At 42.8% G+C, this 15,490-nt stretch overlaps 1 protein-coding gene across 1 annotated transcript in view; it reads right to left on the bottom strand.

The window, feature by feature from the left end:
- Window positions 1-6,178: 6,178 nt before the first annotated feature.
- The window catches only part of LOC110494391 (solute carrier family 41 member 1), a 33,272-nt gene continuing 23,960 nt past the window's right edge, over window positions 6,179-15,490 (bottom strand). Inside the window, exons 8-11 of the mRNA XM_036950443.2 lie at window positions 14,716-14,795; window positions 14,462-14,596; window positions 14,195-14,343; window positions 6,179-14,091 (exon numbers count right to left, since the gene is read on the bottom strand). Of these exons, the coding sequence (XP_036806338.1) occupies window positions 13,906-14,091; window positions 14,195-14,343; window positions 14,462-14,596; window positions 14,716-14,795 (550 nt within the window). The 3' untranslated portion in view covers window positions 6,179-13,905. The remainder of the gene's footprint in view (window positions 14,092-14,194; window positions 14,344-14,461; window positions 14,597-14,715; window positions 14,796-15,490) is intronic.

Here is a 15,490-nt window from a genome sequence, read left to right as displayed (position 1 = left end):
AGGAGGTGAGGCCTCATTTAACACAGTCAATTCATCAGGCTTAAGCCATGTTTGTCAGGCCAATCACATCAAGATTGTGATCAGTGATTAGTTCATTGACTATAACTGCCTTTGAAGTGAGGGATCTAACATTAAGTAGCCCTATTTTGAGATGCGAGGTATCACGATCTCTTTCAATAATGGCAGGAATGGAGCATAATTAATTTACCAACATAAAAAGATTCCACCTTGTTTGGCGTATTTTGATTTGTCACGTGGAAAGTTTAACAACATATATTTTGTTTCCATCAGGCCTGTCATGATTTTTTTTTATCAGACATGCACTTTACTCGCATAAAAAGGTTGGATGGAAACCTGGTTTGTAAAATGGATTTTCTATCTATAAAACCCATTGGTTTTATCAATCAAGAAATGTTTTTTTTATCAACTTCCACTGCTCTCCTAGCAGGGGTGGAAAGAGTACTGAAATAGTTACCTGAGTTACTTTTAAAATAAAAACATTGACCTTGATAATTAGCTAATTTAACTCAGGTTACCTGAATGTTGTTACATATTTTTTATTTTATTTTACCTTTATTTAACTAGGCAAGTCAGTTAAGAACAAATTCTTATTGTCAATGACGGCCTAGGAACAGTGGGTTAACTGCCTGTTCAGGGGCAGAACGACAGATTTGTACCTTGTCAGCTCGGGGATTTGAACTTGCAACCTTTCGGTTACTAGTCCAACACTCTAACCACTATTTTCCATACATTAAATTGAAAAAGGAAACGAGGAAATTCATGATGGGATTTGATTAATGTCCGGGCAATTAAGGGAACCGTGTTAGTGTTGATTGCATTGGATTTGAAACCGGGCTGCCCCCAGGGCATGAGCTGGAGGCCTACAGCAAAGTCGGCTAAAAGCAAAGGGGATGTAAATTAAGCACGTAGAGTAGCCTAATGAGTAGGATTCTGTAGCACGAGCTGGATCCCAACCAGTACTCTACCCTGCACCTTAGAGGCTGCTGCCCTATTACAAAAATATGAATGCTTCATGCAACATTTTCAAAGATTTTACTGCGTTACAGTTAATAGAAGGAAATCAGTCAATTGGAATAAATTAATTAGGCCCAAATCTATGGATTTCACATGACTGGGCAGGGGTGCAGCCATGAGTGGGCCTTGTTGGGCATAGGCTCATCCACTGGGGAGCCAGGTCCAGCCAATAAGAATACATTTTTCACCACAAAATGGCTACGCGGTCGCCTCAGACGACTCTGCAGGTGAAGAAGCCGGATATGGAAGTCCTGGGCTGACGTGGTTATACGTGGTCTGCGGTTAAGAGACCGGTTGAACGTACTGCTAAATTCTCTAAAATGACGTTGGAGGCAGCTTATGGTAGAGAAATGAACATTCAATTCCCTGGCAGTCAGCATGCCAATTGCCCAGTCCCTCAACTTTACATGTTGAGTTCATATTTTTGTTCAGTGTAAATTCAATAGGCCCTAATCATGAATTTCACATGACTGAAAATACAGATGTGCATCTGTTGGTCACAGATACCTTAAAAAAGGTAGGGGCGTGGATCAGAAAAGCAGTCAGTATCTGGTGTGACCACCATTTTCCTCATGCAGCATAACACATCTCCTTCTCATAGAGTTGATCAGGATGTTGATTGTGGCCTGTAGAATGTTGTCCCTCTCCTCTTCAATGGCTGTGCGAAGTTGTTGGATATTGGCGGGAACTGGAGCATGCTATCGTATACGTCAACCCAGAGCATCCCATACATGCTCAATGGGTGACATGTCTGGTGAGTATGCAGGCCATGAAAGAACTGGGACATCTTCAGCTTCCAGGAATTATGTACTGATCCTTGAGACATGGGGCCGTGCATTCTCATGCTAAAACATGAGGTGATGGCGGCACGACTATGGGCCTCAGGATCTCATCACGGTATCTCTGTGCATTCAAATTGACATTGATAAAATGCAATTGTGTTCGTTGTCCGCTTATGCCGGCCAATACCATAACCCCATCGCCAGCATGGGGCACTCTGTTCACAACGCTGACATCAGCAAACCACCAACACACACAACGCCAGCATATAGAGAAATGAACATTACATTATCTGGTAAATACGCTGGTAGGCATTCCAGCAGTCAGCATGCCAAATGCATGCTCCCTCAAAACTTGAGACATTTGTGGCATTGTGTGACAAAACTAAACATTTTAGTGGCCTTTTATTGTCCCCAGTATAAGGTGCACCTGTGTAATGATCATGCTGTTTAATGACCTTCTTGATATGTCACACCTGCCTGGTGGATGGATTATTTTATCAAAGGAGAATTGCTCACTAACAGGGATGTAAACAAATTTGTACACACCATTTTAGAGAAATAATATTTTTGTGGGTATGGAACATTTCTGGGATCTTTCAGTTCATGAAACATGGGACCAACACTTTACATGTTGCGTTTATATTTTTATTCAGTGTAATTAGTCATTGAACACTAGCCACTTTAATAATGTTTCCATACTGTTTTACCCACTTTATATGTATACACTGTATTGTAGTCATGGTTCATCCTAAATACAGTTGAAGTTCGGAAGTTTACATACACTTAGGTTGGAGTCGTTAAAACTCGTTTTTCAACCACTCTGCAAATTTATTGTTAACACACTGTAGTTTTGGCAAGTCGGTTAGGACATCTACTTTGTGCATGACACAAGTCATTTTTACAACAATTGTTTACATACAGATTATTTCACATATAATTCACTGTATCACAATTCCAGTGGGTCAGAAGTTTACATACATTAAGTTGATTGTGCCTTTAAACAACTTGAAAAATTCCCGAAAATTATGTCATGGCTTTAGAAGCTTCTGATAGGCTAATTGACATCATTTGAGTCAGTTGGAGGTATACCTGTGGATGTATTTTAAGGCCTACCTTCAAACCCAGTGCCTCTTTGCTTGACATCATGGGAAAATCAACTGAAATCCGCCAAGACTTCAGAAAAAAAATTGTAGACCTCCACAAGTCTGGTTCATCCTTGGGAGCAATTTCCAAACGCCTGAAGGTGCCACGTTCATCGGTACAAACAATAGTATGCAAATATAAACACCATGGGACCACGCAGCTGTCATACCACTCAGGAAGGAGACGCATTCTGTCTGCTAGAGATTAATGTACTTTGGTGCGAAAAGTGCAAATCAATCCCAGAACAACAGCAAAGGACCCTGTGAAGATGCTGGAGGAAACGGGTACAAAAGTATATATATCCACAGTAAAACAAGTCCTATATCAACATAACCTGAAAGGCCGCTCAGCAATGAAGAAGCCACTGCTCCAAAACCGCCATAAAACAGCCAGACTGCAGTTTGCAAATGTACATTGTGACAAAGATTGTACTTTTTGGAGAAATGCCCTCTGGTCTGATGAAACAAAAGTAGAACTGTTTGACCTTAATGACCATTGGTATGTTTGGAGGAAAAAGGGGGAGGCTTGCAAACCGAAGAACACCATCCCAACCGTGAAGCACGGGGGTGGCAGCATCATGTTGTGGGGGTGTTTTTCTGCAGGAGGGACTGGTGCACTTCACAAAATAGATGGCATCATGAGGTATGAAAATTATGTGGATATATTGAAGCAACATCTCTCACATATTGGCAGCCTCTCTCACATGTTATTGTTTTAAACCAGGTAATGAGTGACAATGGCTATATTTTCACATCCAGTAGGATCCCGTCTACCATCAGTGTGTACCAAGATTCTCTGATTTCTTTAACTATTTCCTCAGTGACAATATCTCTCATGAGTGATGTCATTTGAATATCATGTGACGTGTATGAGGCATTGTGGGGCATGGGGCTAAACACCGTGGCAAGTTCCTTGTCTTTCAGAGTATATACCATCATAGACAGAAAACGTCTACTGCCCTCTTGACACTAACACGTCCAATGTCCCCCTCAGTGGTTGCTGGTTTGAAATAAGGAACTCAATGATGTCCACAATTGCCGACAAATACATGTGATTTCTTTCCAGCTGCCCATCATTAACAAGTGTTGACACCAATATTCCCAAGCACTTCAAACTAGGTTTTTCTTTCCGCAGTGCATTTCAAACAGTCCTTGCTTGATGGTGCCTAGCAAATCCTTTGGTACTATCAATAGAATTCTTCCAGTTAGAATACCCATCTTGGGTGAAGGCCTTGACTGCATTATCATTGGACCCAACACAGAACTTACCACATGTGAAACGAAATGCAGCATATGCAGTATCTGAGTATTACTGCATCTTTCTTCCTATGAAGCAGTTTCTATTAAATTAGTGTTTTTGGACAGAACCTGCGGCTAGGGTATGATTCTAGGCTAACCTGGGCTGGCTCCTCTGTTCCAAGATAATCAGGAACAGTCAGAGGTGGAGGCTACTGTGAGCCATTATGGAGGTGTTTGTAAAAGGATGGGTAAGCTCTGCACACAGAACTAGCTGGAGCTTGGCAGAATTATCACTGTTGGGCTTTGCAGTGGCCTCAGTGGTTTGCTGCTGCTGTTCATTGCTCTCCTTCTCCTTTGTTTGGGTACTTTGGCAAAGCCAATTTCTGATATCCATCATGGCAGATTAGCTGATTCGAGCTAGCTAAATAGTCTGAGGCCACTAACACTTTCTACAGCTATAGCTAAGAGGGAAGCAGCTTCAACTGTAAACTGGTGCTTAAGAACAGCCCTTAGGGCCTCCCGGGTGGCACAGTGGTCTAAGGCACTGCATCGCAGTGCTAGCTGTGCCACCAGAGACTCTCGGTTCGAGCCCAGGCTCTGTCGCAGCTGGCCGTGACTGGGAGGCCCACGGGGCAGCGCACAATCGGCCTAGCGTCGTCCGGGTTAGGGAGGGCTTGGCCGGCAGGGCTTGTCTCATCGCGCACTAGCGACCCCTGTGGCGGGCCGGGCGCAGTGCACGCTGACCAGGTCGTTAGGTGTACGGTGTTTCCTCCGAACATTGGTGCGGCTGGCTTCCGGGTTGGATGCACGCTGTGTTAAGAAGCAGTGCGGCTAGGTTGTGTTTCGGAGGACGCATGGCTCTCGACCTTCGCCTCTCCCGAGCCAGTACGGGAGTTGTAGCAATGAGACAAGACAATTGGACACCACGAAATTGGGGAGAAAAAAGGGGGTAAAAAAAAAGAACAGCCCGGCTTTTTATATAAAACATACCAAACATGTAAATAAAGCAGAGCGTTTGTGGTATATCGGCCATAACCCTAACCCTAACCCTAACCCTAACCCTAAACCCCTGAGGCGCCTTATTGCTATTATAAACTGGTTACCAACATAAATAGAACAGTAAACAAGTATTTTGATTCAAACCCGTGGTGTCTGATACAGTAAACCCGTGGCTCAAATGCTGTTTCAGCCACTCAGCATCCAGGACCCAAACTACCTGGTTTTTAATCTGTATTACACAGAAGCTTTAGCCATTACTCTATTCTGTTGTGTTTGTTACCAACATGGCACTTATCATACAGACACATTTATATACTTATACTTATATTGGACAAGAAGGATTAGCTATGCAAATGTTGTTTTGGTTTTTCTGTGTTCTTGGTCAGACTCAACATGTTTTGCCAGTCTAGTTCATAGCTTTGTAGAGGAGCACACCGCTAGTGTGTGTATTGTATTATTCTGATTGACATTAGACACTGCTTACTCAACATCAGGTGCAGTAATGAGTTTATACTCTTTATTCATTATTTATCTCATGGAGACGACAAATTTTCACATAAGGGACCTAAATGTAATATATTATTGTAATTATTGTAGAATTACATTCCTAAATAAACATCATTAAATGTGTATGGTGCTCTAGGCTAGGTAATTTCTTTCACTTTTCAAATCCATATCTACTGAGGTTAAATTTTTAAAAAAAAACAGTTGTCTTCCAAGATTCAGTGTTGAGCTGATACATTGCACTGAGACAGTTGTATCTCTGATAAGAGAACCAGGACTCAGTGTGTGTGTTTGGTTGTGAACTAGATGACAGCACCAAACATCTGTGTGTGTGTGTGTCAGAGAGCGAGCTACTCCCCCCTACTCACAAGGACACTCAATAACCCATGTCATACATAACATTGCATCTTCAGAAAGGCATAACACACACACACACAAAGACAGAGGGACTCACAGAAGACCATAGGATTACTGAAGAGTGGTACGAAATGATATAGTCCTTTAATTCCAGCCATTTAGAAAGTACTGCAGAGAGAGAACCCCACTACAGTCATGGGGTTACAGAGAGAGAGAGAGAGTGGAGGTATGTGTGTGTTTGTGTGTGTATATCTGTATGCATGTACAGTATGTATGGTGTGTGTGTGTGTGTGTGTGTTATGCCTTTCTGAAGATACAGTGTAGTGTATCACATGGGTATGGGTTATGGGGAAGGTTGATCAGTCCGTTATACTTTCTAAACCTCGGTGTCGTCCCACCACTGAGTCTGTTCCTAACCCAACCCAGAGTTGCCCACATGGGTATGGGTTATGGGGAAGGTTGATCAGTCCGTTATACTTTCTAAACCTCGGTGTCGTCCCACCACTGAGTCTGTTCCTAACCCAACCCAGAGTTGCCCACATGGGTATGGGTTATGGGGAAGGTTGATCAGTCCGTTATACTTTCTAAACCTCGGTGTCGTCCCACCACTGAGTCTGTTCCTAACCCAACCCAGAGTTGCCCTAGTCAGCACCTTCTATTTACAATATCCATCTATTCATTTATGTTCTAAATAGAAGATTCTGGCCCCAGTGATTCCCAAACACTGCAGCCTTTACAGCCATGCAGCCTCTCTCTTAGACTGCTCATTCACTCATCAAATCAACAACATCAAATCAACATACATCAGTTATTACTCAAAGCTAATTAAAGAGATGCTACTCTGTGGTGAGCCTGGCTCCTGATTTGTTACTATGTCTTGAGCTTGGCTCTTGATTGGTTAAGGCCACCTATGTTTGGGCCCCTGCCCTCAGTGAGGTTCATGAGATATTAGGCACCACGCTGTTCTGTTCGTTAACTTAGCCGCTAATCTACCGCGGTTAGCGCTGAAGCTCTACTGGCCCGAGGCAAGAAAAAAGAATTAACAAAAAAAGAAAAGAAAATGTGATAAACAATTACAAAAACGGCGAACTGAGACAAAAGGAAATTAAAAATAAACACCTTATTTATAGAATAAATATAGTATGTACAATTTGCTTTGTGTGCATCTAAAAATAAATAGACAAAGCATTCCTTCCCCTGAAGAAGTATTCACAACCTCTGACCCGTGCTGGGGCAGAATGCTGGCACAGGTTCACTAACATCCAGGCTTCTGCTTCAAGAATCCAGAGGACTTTCTAGAATATAATCTTGGATACAGCTTCTAGAATCCAGAGGGTATAGATTATATAATCAAGGATACAGGTTTTAGAATCCAGAGGAAAGGTTCTAGAATAGAATCTTGGATACATTTTCTAGTATTCAGAAGGTATAGATTCTACAACCAAAGATAAAGGTTCTAGAATACCCAGGTTCTAGAAAAAAGAAGATACAAGTTCTAGAATCTAGAAAACACAGGTTCTAGATCAGAATCTTGGATACAGGTTCTAGAATCTAGATGAAGGGAATGGTGAACAGAGAGGCGATCAGCACAGAGGCGATCAGCAACATGACATGTTCACACGTATGACAATCTCTCCATCTGGTGTCTATGTGTATACTACAGTACTTTCCACACAGTGACACTATAATCCACTGGGGCTGCCTCAATTATAGACATGACATAATCATTCTCTATGACCAACACACAAGATGACAGAAGGATTAGGAAAAATAAAGAAAAATCTAACAGACTCAACTTCTACTTTGTAAAATGGGTCACAAAACTAAGCAGGAAAAAATTATAATTTTAAAGAGAAGGAAACTTAATTCATAACACACATGTTTTGCATATTCATATTATGTGCCCTGCACATGCATTCTGCTGGCCCCTTAAAATCATAGAAATCTAACAAGCACCTGATAAACATCAGATGATAACACATGCATTTCACCATCAAGCTGGACTCTGCTGCGTAGAGAATTAGTGTCTATACTGACAGTAGGTAGATGAGGGTTGGATAAGAGACCATTTTGAAGCATGGCGTCTATCTGTCAGATATTGTAGGTCAGCTGCACATTGTGTGTGACGTTGTGTGTTATGCCATGATAAAGAGAAAGGGAGAGAGAGAGACATGACATTTTGTTACACGATATCCCTAACAGAGAGAGAGAGAGAGAGAGAGAGAGACATGACATTTCGTTACACGATATCCCTAACAGAGAGAGAGAGAGAGAGAAACATGACATTTTGTTACACGATATCCCTAACAGAGAGTTCGAGAGAGAGAGACATGACATTTTGTTACATGATATCCCTAACAGAGAGATCGAGAGAGAGAGAGACATGACATTTTGTGACATGATATCCCTAACAGAGAGATCGAGAGAGAGAGACATGACATTTTGTTACATGATATCCATAATGGTGGGAATATTGGCTTGACAAATCATCCTTCAACAAACTTCAATTTTTGATAACGTTCATCTCACATCAGTTGACATCCTGTCTTTCCTCACTAACCACTGAAGCCCAGTTAAGTCCTCCAATCAGAACACACCAAACAAGTAAAGCCATCTTTTTTACAGATTCTCCTAATTTCTTGCGCTGGAAAACATGTCATACAATTTGGAGAGCAGATTTCACCTAGACAGGCCTCTTTCTCAATAAGAGCTGTCTCTACCCTCTCTGGTCTCTCTCTGGCCTCCCAGTAAGGCCACTCTAACCTCGGTGAAACCTATGTGTGCATGGCCGCAGGAAGATGTTTTGGGCTGGGGGTGCTTGTTGACAGGGGGAGGAGGCAACGAAGACACATTAACATTTTTTTAAATATTATTTTAGTTTTCTCAGATTTATCAGGGGGTGCTGCAGCACCCTCAGCACCCCTACTTCCTGCAGCTATGTTTGTGCATAACCGTCATCCTGCCAGAAACTTCGGCAGGCCGGACAAACATAGAGACAGAAATTTGGGCTAAGTGTTTGTGTGCAAAAAAAGTATACAAAGAAACAACAATCTAATTTAAGACATTTCACTATCATAGCCCTTTGGGGGGATTTAGGGGAGAACAAGGAAGTGTTGACACTTAGTTGTGGGGCGCTGCCGCCCCAGGGACTGCTAAGGACAGGGTTGGCAAGAACTGGGCTGACTTTAATTCAAGAAACAACCCTCCAACTGAGTGTGAAACATGATTGTGTATAGAGGTTCCTGGCACCTGACCTTACGACCTGGCACCACGTTAGTGACCTCTGTCCACAGAATAGTTTGAAGTTGCCTCTCACTGCTGATATATGGTTAGGTATGTTTTCATCTCTCCCCAATGGTTCAGGTTAGGATTTGGGAAGGGTAAGCTGATCCAAGATCTGTGCTTAAAAAGCAACTTCTACCCAGAGATGTTAACACTTCTTTTTTCTGTTCAGGTTAGTGTTCAGATGTCTACTGACTGGGATGGAAGGTTGTTACCTAAGTGGATTCAGGTCTATACATTCTGATCCGGGTCCCTGTGCAGCATACCCCACTGAATCACTACTCTAAAGGCAAGGCAAATTGGGATGGTCATTTAAGGCCCTGTGCACTCCCCTTCATCAAACATTGTTCACATAGGGACCGATTCCGACTTAGGAAATGAATGCCTTTGATACGCACTTCTCAGTAGTTGGTATTCAGACTTACCTTATGCAGGTACGAAACGGGCTTTGCAGACGTGGTTCCCTTGAGCATGCTGAATATATTTAATTAAACTGCTAAAAACCCTACCACTAGTTGGCCAACAGATTTTCTTGTGCTGTTTTCAATCAATACGGTTTTCAGTACATTTGTCTTAAGACATCCCTTAAATACGGGGTATTTGAAATTTGAATTTTGTCAACCAACTCATTAGAATACATTGCTTCAGAATAAAGGGATCAATGAAAGAAAGCCATCTAAATACACTACCTGTCAAAGGTTTTAGAACACTTACTCATCCAAGGGTTTTTCTTTATTTTTACTATTTTCTACACTGTAGAATAGTGAAGACATTAAAACTAAGAAATAACACATATGGATTCATGTAGTAACCAAAAAAGTGTTACACAAATCAAAATATATTTTATATTGGAGATTCTTCAAAAAGCCACCCTTTGCCTTGATGACAGCTTTGCACACTCTTGGCATTCTCTCAACCAGCTTCCCCTAGAATTATTTTCCAACAGTCTTGAAGGAGTTCTCACATATGCTGAGCACTTGTTGGATGCTTTTATTTCACGTGGTCCGACTCATCCAAAACCATCTCAATTTGGTTGAGGTCGGTGGATTGTGGAGGTCAGGTCATCTGATTCAGCACTCCATCACTCTTCTTTTTGGTCAAATAGCTCTTACACAGCCTGGAGGTGTGTTGGGTCGTTTTCCTGTTGAAAAACAAATGATAGTCCCACTAAGCCCAAACCAGATGGGATGGTGTTTCGCTGCAGAATGCTGTGGTGGCCATGCTGGTTAAGTGTGCCTTGAATTCTAAATAAATCACAGAAAGTGTCAACAGTAAAGCACCCCCACACCATAACACCTCCTCCTCCAAGCTTTACGGTGGGAACCACATATGCGGAGATCATCCGTTCACCCACACCACGTCTCACAAAGACACGGCGGTTGTAACCAAAAATCTCCAATTTGGACGCATCAGACCAAAGGATAGATTTCCATTGGTCCAATGTCCATTGCTCGTGTTTCTTGGCCCAAGCAAGTCTCTTCTTATTATTGGTGTCCTTAAGTAGTGGTTTCTTTGCAGCAATTCAACCATGAAGGCCTGATTCACACAGACTCCTCTGAACAGTTGATGTTGAGATGTGTCTGTTACTTGAGCTCTGTGAAGCATTTATTTGGGCTGCAATTTCTGAGGCTGGTAACTATAATGAACTTATCTTCTGCAACAGAGGTAACTTTGGGTCTTCCATTCCTGTGGTGGTCCTCATGAGAGCCAGTTTCATCATAGCTCTTGATGGTTTTTGAGACTGCATTTAAAGAAATGTTTAAAGGTCTTACATTTTCCTTGTTGACTGACATTCATGTCTTAAAGTAATGATGGAATGTTGTTTCTCTTTGCTTATTTGAGTTGTTCTTGCCATAATATGGACTTGGTCTTTTACCAAATAGGGCTATCTTCTGTATACCACCCCTACCTTGTCACAACACAATTGATTGGCTAAAACGCATTAAGAAGGAAATCAATTCCACAAATTAACTTTGAAGAAGGTACACCTGTTAATTGAGATGTATTCCAGGTGACTACCTCATGAAGCTGGTTGAGAGAATGCCAAGAGTGTGCAAAGCTGTCATCAAGGCAAAGGGTGGCTATCTGAAGAACCTTAAATCTCAAATATGTTTTGTTTAACACTTTTTTGGTAACTACATGATTCCATATGTGTTATTTCCTAGTTGTGATGACTTCACTATTATTCTACAAAGTATAAAATAGTAAAAATAAAGAAAAACCATTGAATGAGTCTTCTAAAACGTTTGACCGGAAGTGTATATGCATATTCGTCTCCTTTTCAGCACCAACTGATAGATTTAGAAATACTGTGATTGTGTAGATTATTTGGGCACATTTTAGGGTTAGGAAAGTATGTATGAATCATAAGGAAAAAAATGGTTTGGAGAGCCTTTACACACTAAACATATTGATGAATCAAAAATACAGTAGTTTAATTTATCCTGAATCAAGTACAATCCATTAAATATTGGAAGGTGGCCTCCCGAGTGGCGTAGTGGTCTAAGGCAGTGCATTGCGATTCTAGCTGTGCCACTAGAGATCCTGGGTCGAGTCTAGGCTCTGTCGCAGCCGGCCGTGACCGGGACAATTGGCCCAGCATCGTCCGGGCTAGGGGAGGGTTTGGCCGGCAGGGATGTTCTTGTCCCATCGCACTCTAGCGACTCCTGTGGCGGGCAGGGCGCAATGCTCGCTGACACGGTCGCCAGGTGTACGGTGTTTCCTATGACACATTGGTGCGGCTGGATTCTGGGTTAAGCGGGCATTGTGGCTTGTGTTTCGGGGGACGCACAGCTCTCAACCTTCGCCTCTCCCGAGTCCGTACCGGAGTTGCAGCAATGGGACAAGACTGTAACTATCAATTGGATACCACAAAGTTGGGGAGAAAAAGGGGTAACATAAAAATAAATAAATCATTTAATAACAAATATTGGAACTGTATGACAATGGTCAAACTGCTACGTGTGGTCCGAGTTCCATAATGATTCAAATAGGCTACATGTCCCTAATTATTGGACAGCATTAACCTAACATGATCCAGTAATGCTAGCGACCCTCAGGAACAACTTCACGGACGTGACAGAGGAAAGAAAGGTAAACGGATTGGAATGATGCAAAGGGTAAGGTACAAATTGAAGAACTAACACTAAAGTGACAGTCATAAATGTATGTGTGTATTACTGATGGTGGCTCCCGATAGTGGCTAATATTTAACATGATACAAATTGTAAAATAAAATGGAGAAAAGCCAGGGCATATAATTAAAACATTTTAAAGCGCTTATATCAACTGGGCAGGTTCAGCCCTACAGAAGCCTAAAGCTTGGGTCTCCAAATTTAATCTACGCAAATTATGAGGGCACTGTCACGACTTCCGCCGAAGTCGGTCCCTCTCCTTATTCGGGCGGCATTCAGCGGTCGACGTCACCGGCCTTCTAGCCATCGCCAATCCACTTTTAATTTTCCATTTGTTTTGTCTTTGTTTTACACACCTGGTTTCAATTCCCCAATTACATGTTCATTATTTAACCCTCTGTTTTCCCCATGTTTTTTGTGCGTGATTGTTTTATGTATGTTCAGTACGTTATTGTGGGCTCGGTATTACGAATATTTGAGTAAAGTTACTTGTGTTACTCATCTCTGCTGTCCTGCGCCTGACTCCTCTGCACCAGCTACACCCAGACCATTACAGGCACACAATACAACTGTGGAATAACAGCACATCTATTTATAGCCTACTTCACAGTGGAAAAGGGGCCACAATCATGTTGATATGATTTTCAATTTGGTTTCATATTCGTCTCCACGGATCATAAGGAAAAATCATCTAAAACAACAATAAGGTGGTGGAATTAAGTCAAGGTCAGAATACAGTGTAGACACACCTCCACCACACCTTCATTTCTTAGATCTCCACCCTGAATATCATGCTATTCTCATGCTTAAATTCAAGGTCAGAATACGCGTACAGAGAAAAGTGCATAAAAAGGGAATTCACTTCCATTTACAGGCGCTTAACTCGGATCGGAATCGGCCCCTTATCTCATCATTAATTCATCTCTTTATATATATATATATATATATATAGCACTTGGTGATAAAGCATTCTAGGCTTGTGTGAGTTTTTTTGCTGTCTGTCTTCCCAAGTCTTTAAAATATATCTCATCTTTACAAATGTGGCCAACGTGACTGGCCCAAGGGAGAATGTCCCCATTGAAAATAATGAGGATTAATCTGCCCAAAGATAAAACAGATATAGATTCATATCAAATTCACTATTACCAATAATAATCATAATCATTGTAGTAATAATAATAAAAAACAATAGTAGTAGAACTCTCTTATTTAGTCAAATAAAGAAAGAGTTGAGTAGTCTGAGACCCAGTGAGGGGAGGGGGGAGGAGGTTGGGGTCAAAGGGTCAGGGGTTAGGTCTGGGTCTGAAAGTCATTCAGCTGTTCTGTGGTTCAGATGTCTAAAGGGAGATACTGTACAGTTCCGTTGTTCAGGTTGTTTCCGGTGTTCTGGCGTTGATGCCGTGTATGTATGCTGTCCAGGTGTGTGTGTGTTCAGTCTCCCACGTCGGTGTCTCTGTCTCCAATGAGCCAGAGGACATGGAAGCAGAGGGCCAGGAAGCCGGTCCCCAACAGATCTCCCAGGGCCGTCAGGTAAGGAATAGAGAAGTTATCAGGGTTCATCCCCCTACTCCACATCCAGTGGACCATCCAGTCAGCCAGGTACAACAGGATCAACACCTAGAGACAGAGAGGGAGAGTTGTGAGGAGGGGAGGGGAGGGGGAGGGGGGGGGGGGGGTGCATGTGAGTGAGTGAGTGGTGCGTGCGTGCGTGTGCGTGTACCTGCAGTAGAGCAGCTGCCATATAAAAGGCAATGAATGTGGATGTTAGAGTGGTGTGTCCTCCCTGCATGGAGTTGATAGTGTAGAGGAAGACCAGGTGACCTGGAGCGACCAGGAGGAAGAGCACCCGCGCCGAACGAGAGTTCACATCTGAGAGAGAGGGGCAAGAAAGACGTGTTTACATAATAACACTCAACAAACCAACATTTTGATTGCAATCTTGCATCAGTAAACATTTACCCTTAACATAAAACCAATCAATACTCACGTGAGCCAAAGAAGGAGGTGCAGGGAGTGGGGCATTTTCTGGGGTTGGGGTCAGGCTCTCCCATTGGGATACCATTCATGTGCAGATAGGTGGAGATTCTACTGGCCTGCACTGCAACCAGGTTACCTCCCACACCTGGCAGAGCACATCACAGCACACGTATGAGACAGACAGGCATAGTCTATGAGGGGTCTCGTATCAGTGGTTGTGTATGAGTGGTTATGTGCTGGGTATTTCAATGCCAGGAGTCTCACCGTTGATAACAGGAGTGAAGACAGCCATACCAGCAAAGTTGGGGTTGGACACAGTCTTATCTAGGATCAGACCCCCAACACTAAGGAGAGCACAGAGGAGGGGAGGTGAGACACAGGACAGACACGGGTGAGACAGAAGAGATGAGAGGTAGGAGAGACAGGTTAGAGAACAGTGACACAGATAAGAGGTGGGTGAGACAGGTTAGAGAACAGAGCAGAGACACAGAACAGACACGGGTGAGACAGAAGAGATGAGAGGTAGGAGAGACAGGTTAGAGAACAGTGACATAGACAAGAGGTGGGTGAGACAGGTTAGAGAACAGAGCAGAGACACAGAACAGACACGGGTGAGACAGAAGAGATGAGAGGTAGGTGAGACCGGTTAGAGAACAGAGACACAGATGTGAGGTGGGTGAGACAGGTTAGAGAACAGAGCCACAGATGAGAGGTAGGTGAGACAGGTTAGAGAACAGAGACACAGATGTGAGGTGGGTAAGACAGGTTAGAGAACAGAGACACAGATGAGAGGTAGGTGAGACAGGTTAGAGAACAGAGACACAGATGAGAGGTAGGTGAGACAGGTTAGAGAACAGAGACACAGATGTGAGGTGGGTGAGACAGGTTAGAGAACAGATACACAGATGAGAGGTGGATGAGACAGGTTAGAGAACAGTGGCATAGATGAGACAGGTTAGAGAACAGAGACACAGATGAGAGGTAGGTGAGACAGGTTAGAGAACAGATACAGAGATGAGAGGAAGGTGAGACAGGTTAG

This window comes from Oncorhynchus mykiss, chromosome 17 (assembly GCF_057628025.1).
Source record: "Oncorhynchus mykiss isolate SJ-2025 chromosome 17, ASM5762802v1, whole genome shotgun sequence".
Classification (NCBI taxonomy): Eukaryota; Metazoa; Chordata; class Actinopteri; order Salmoniformes; family Salmonidae; genus Oncorhynchus; species Oncorhynchus mykiss.
Note: the sequence above shows the minus strand (reverse complement) of the source record. Positions and strands in the feature narration are given on the sequence as shown.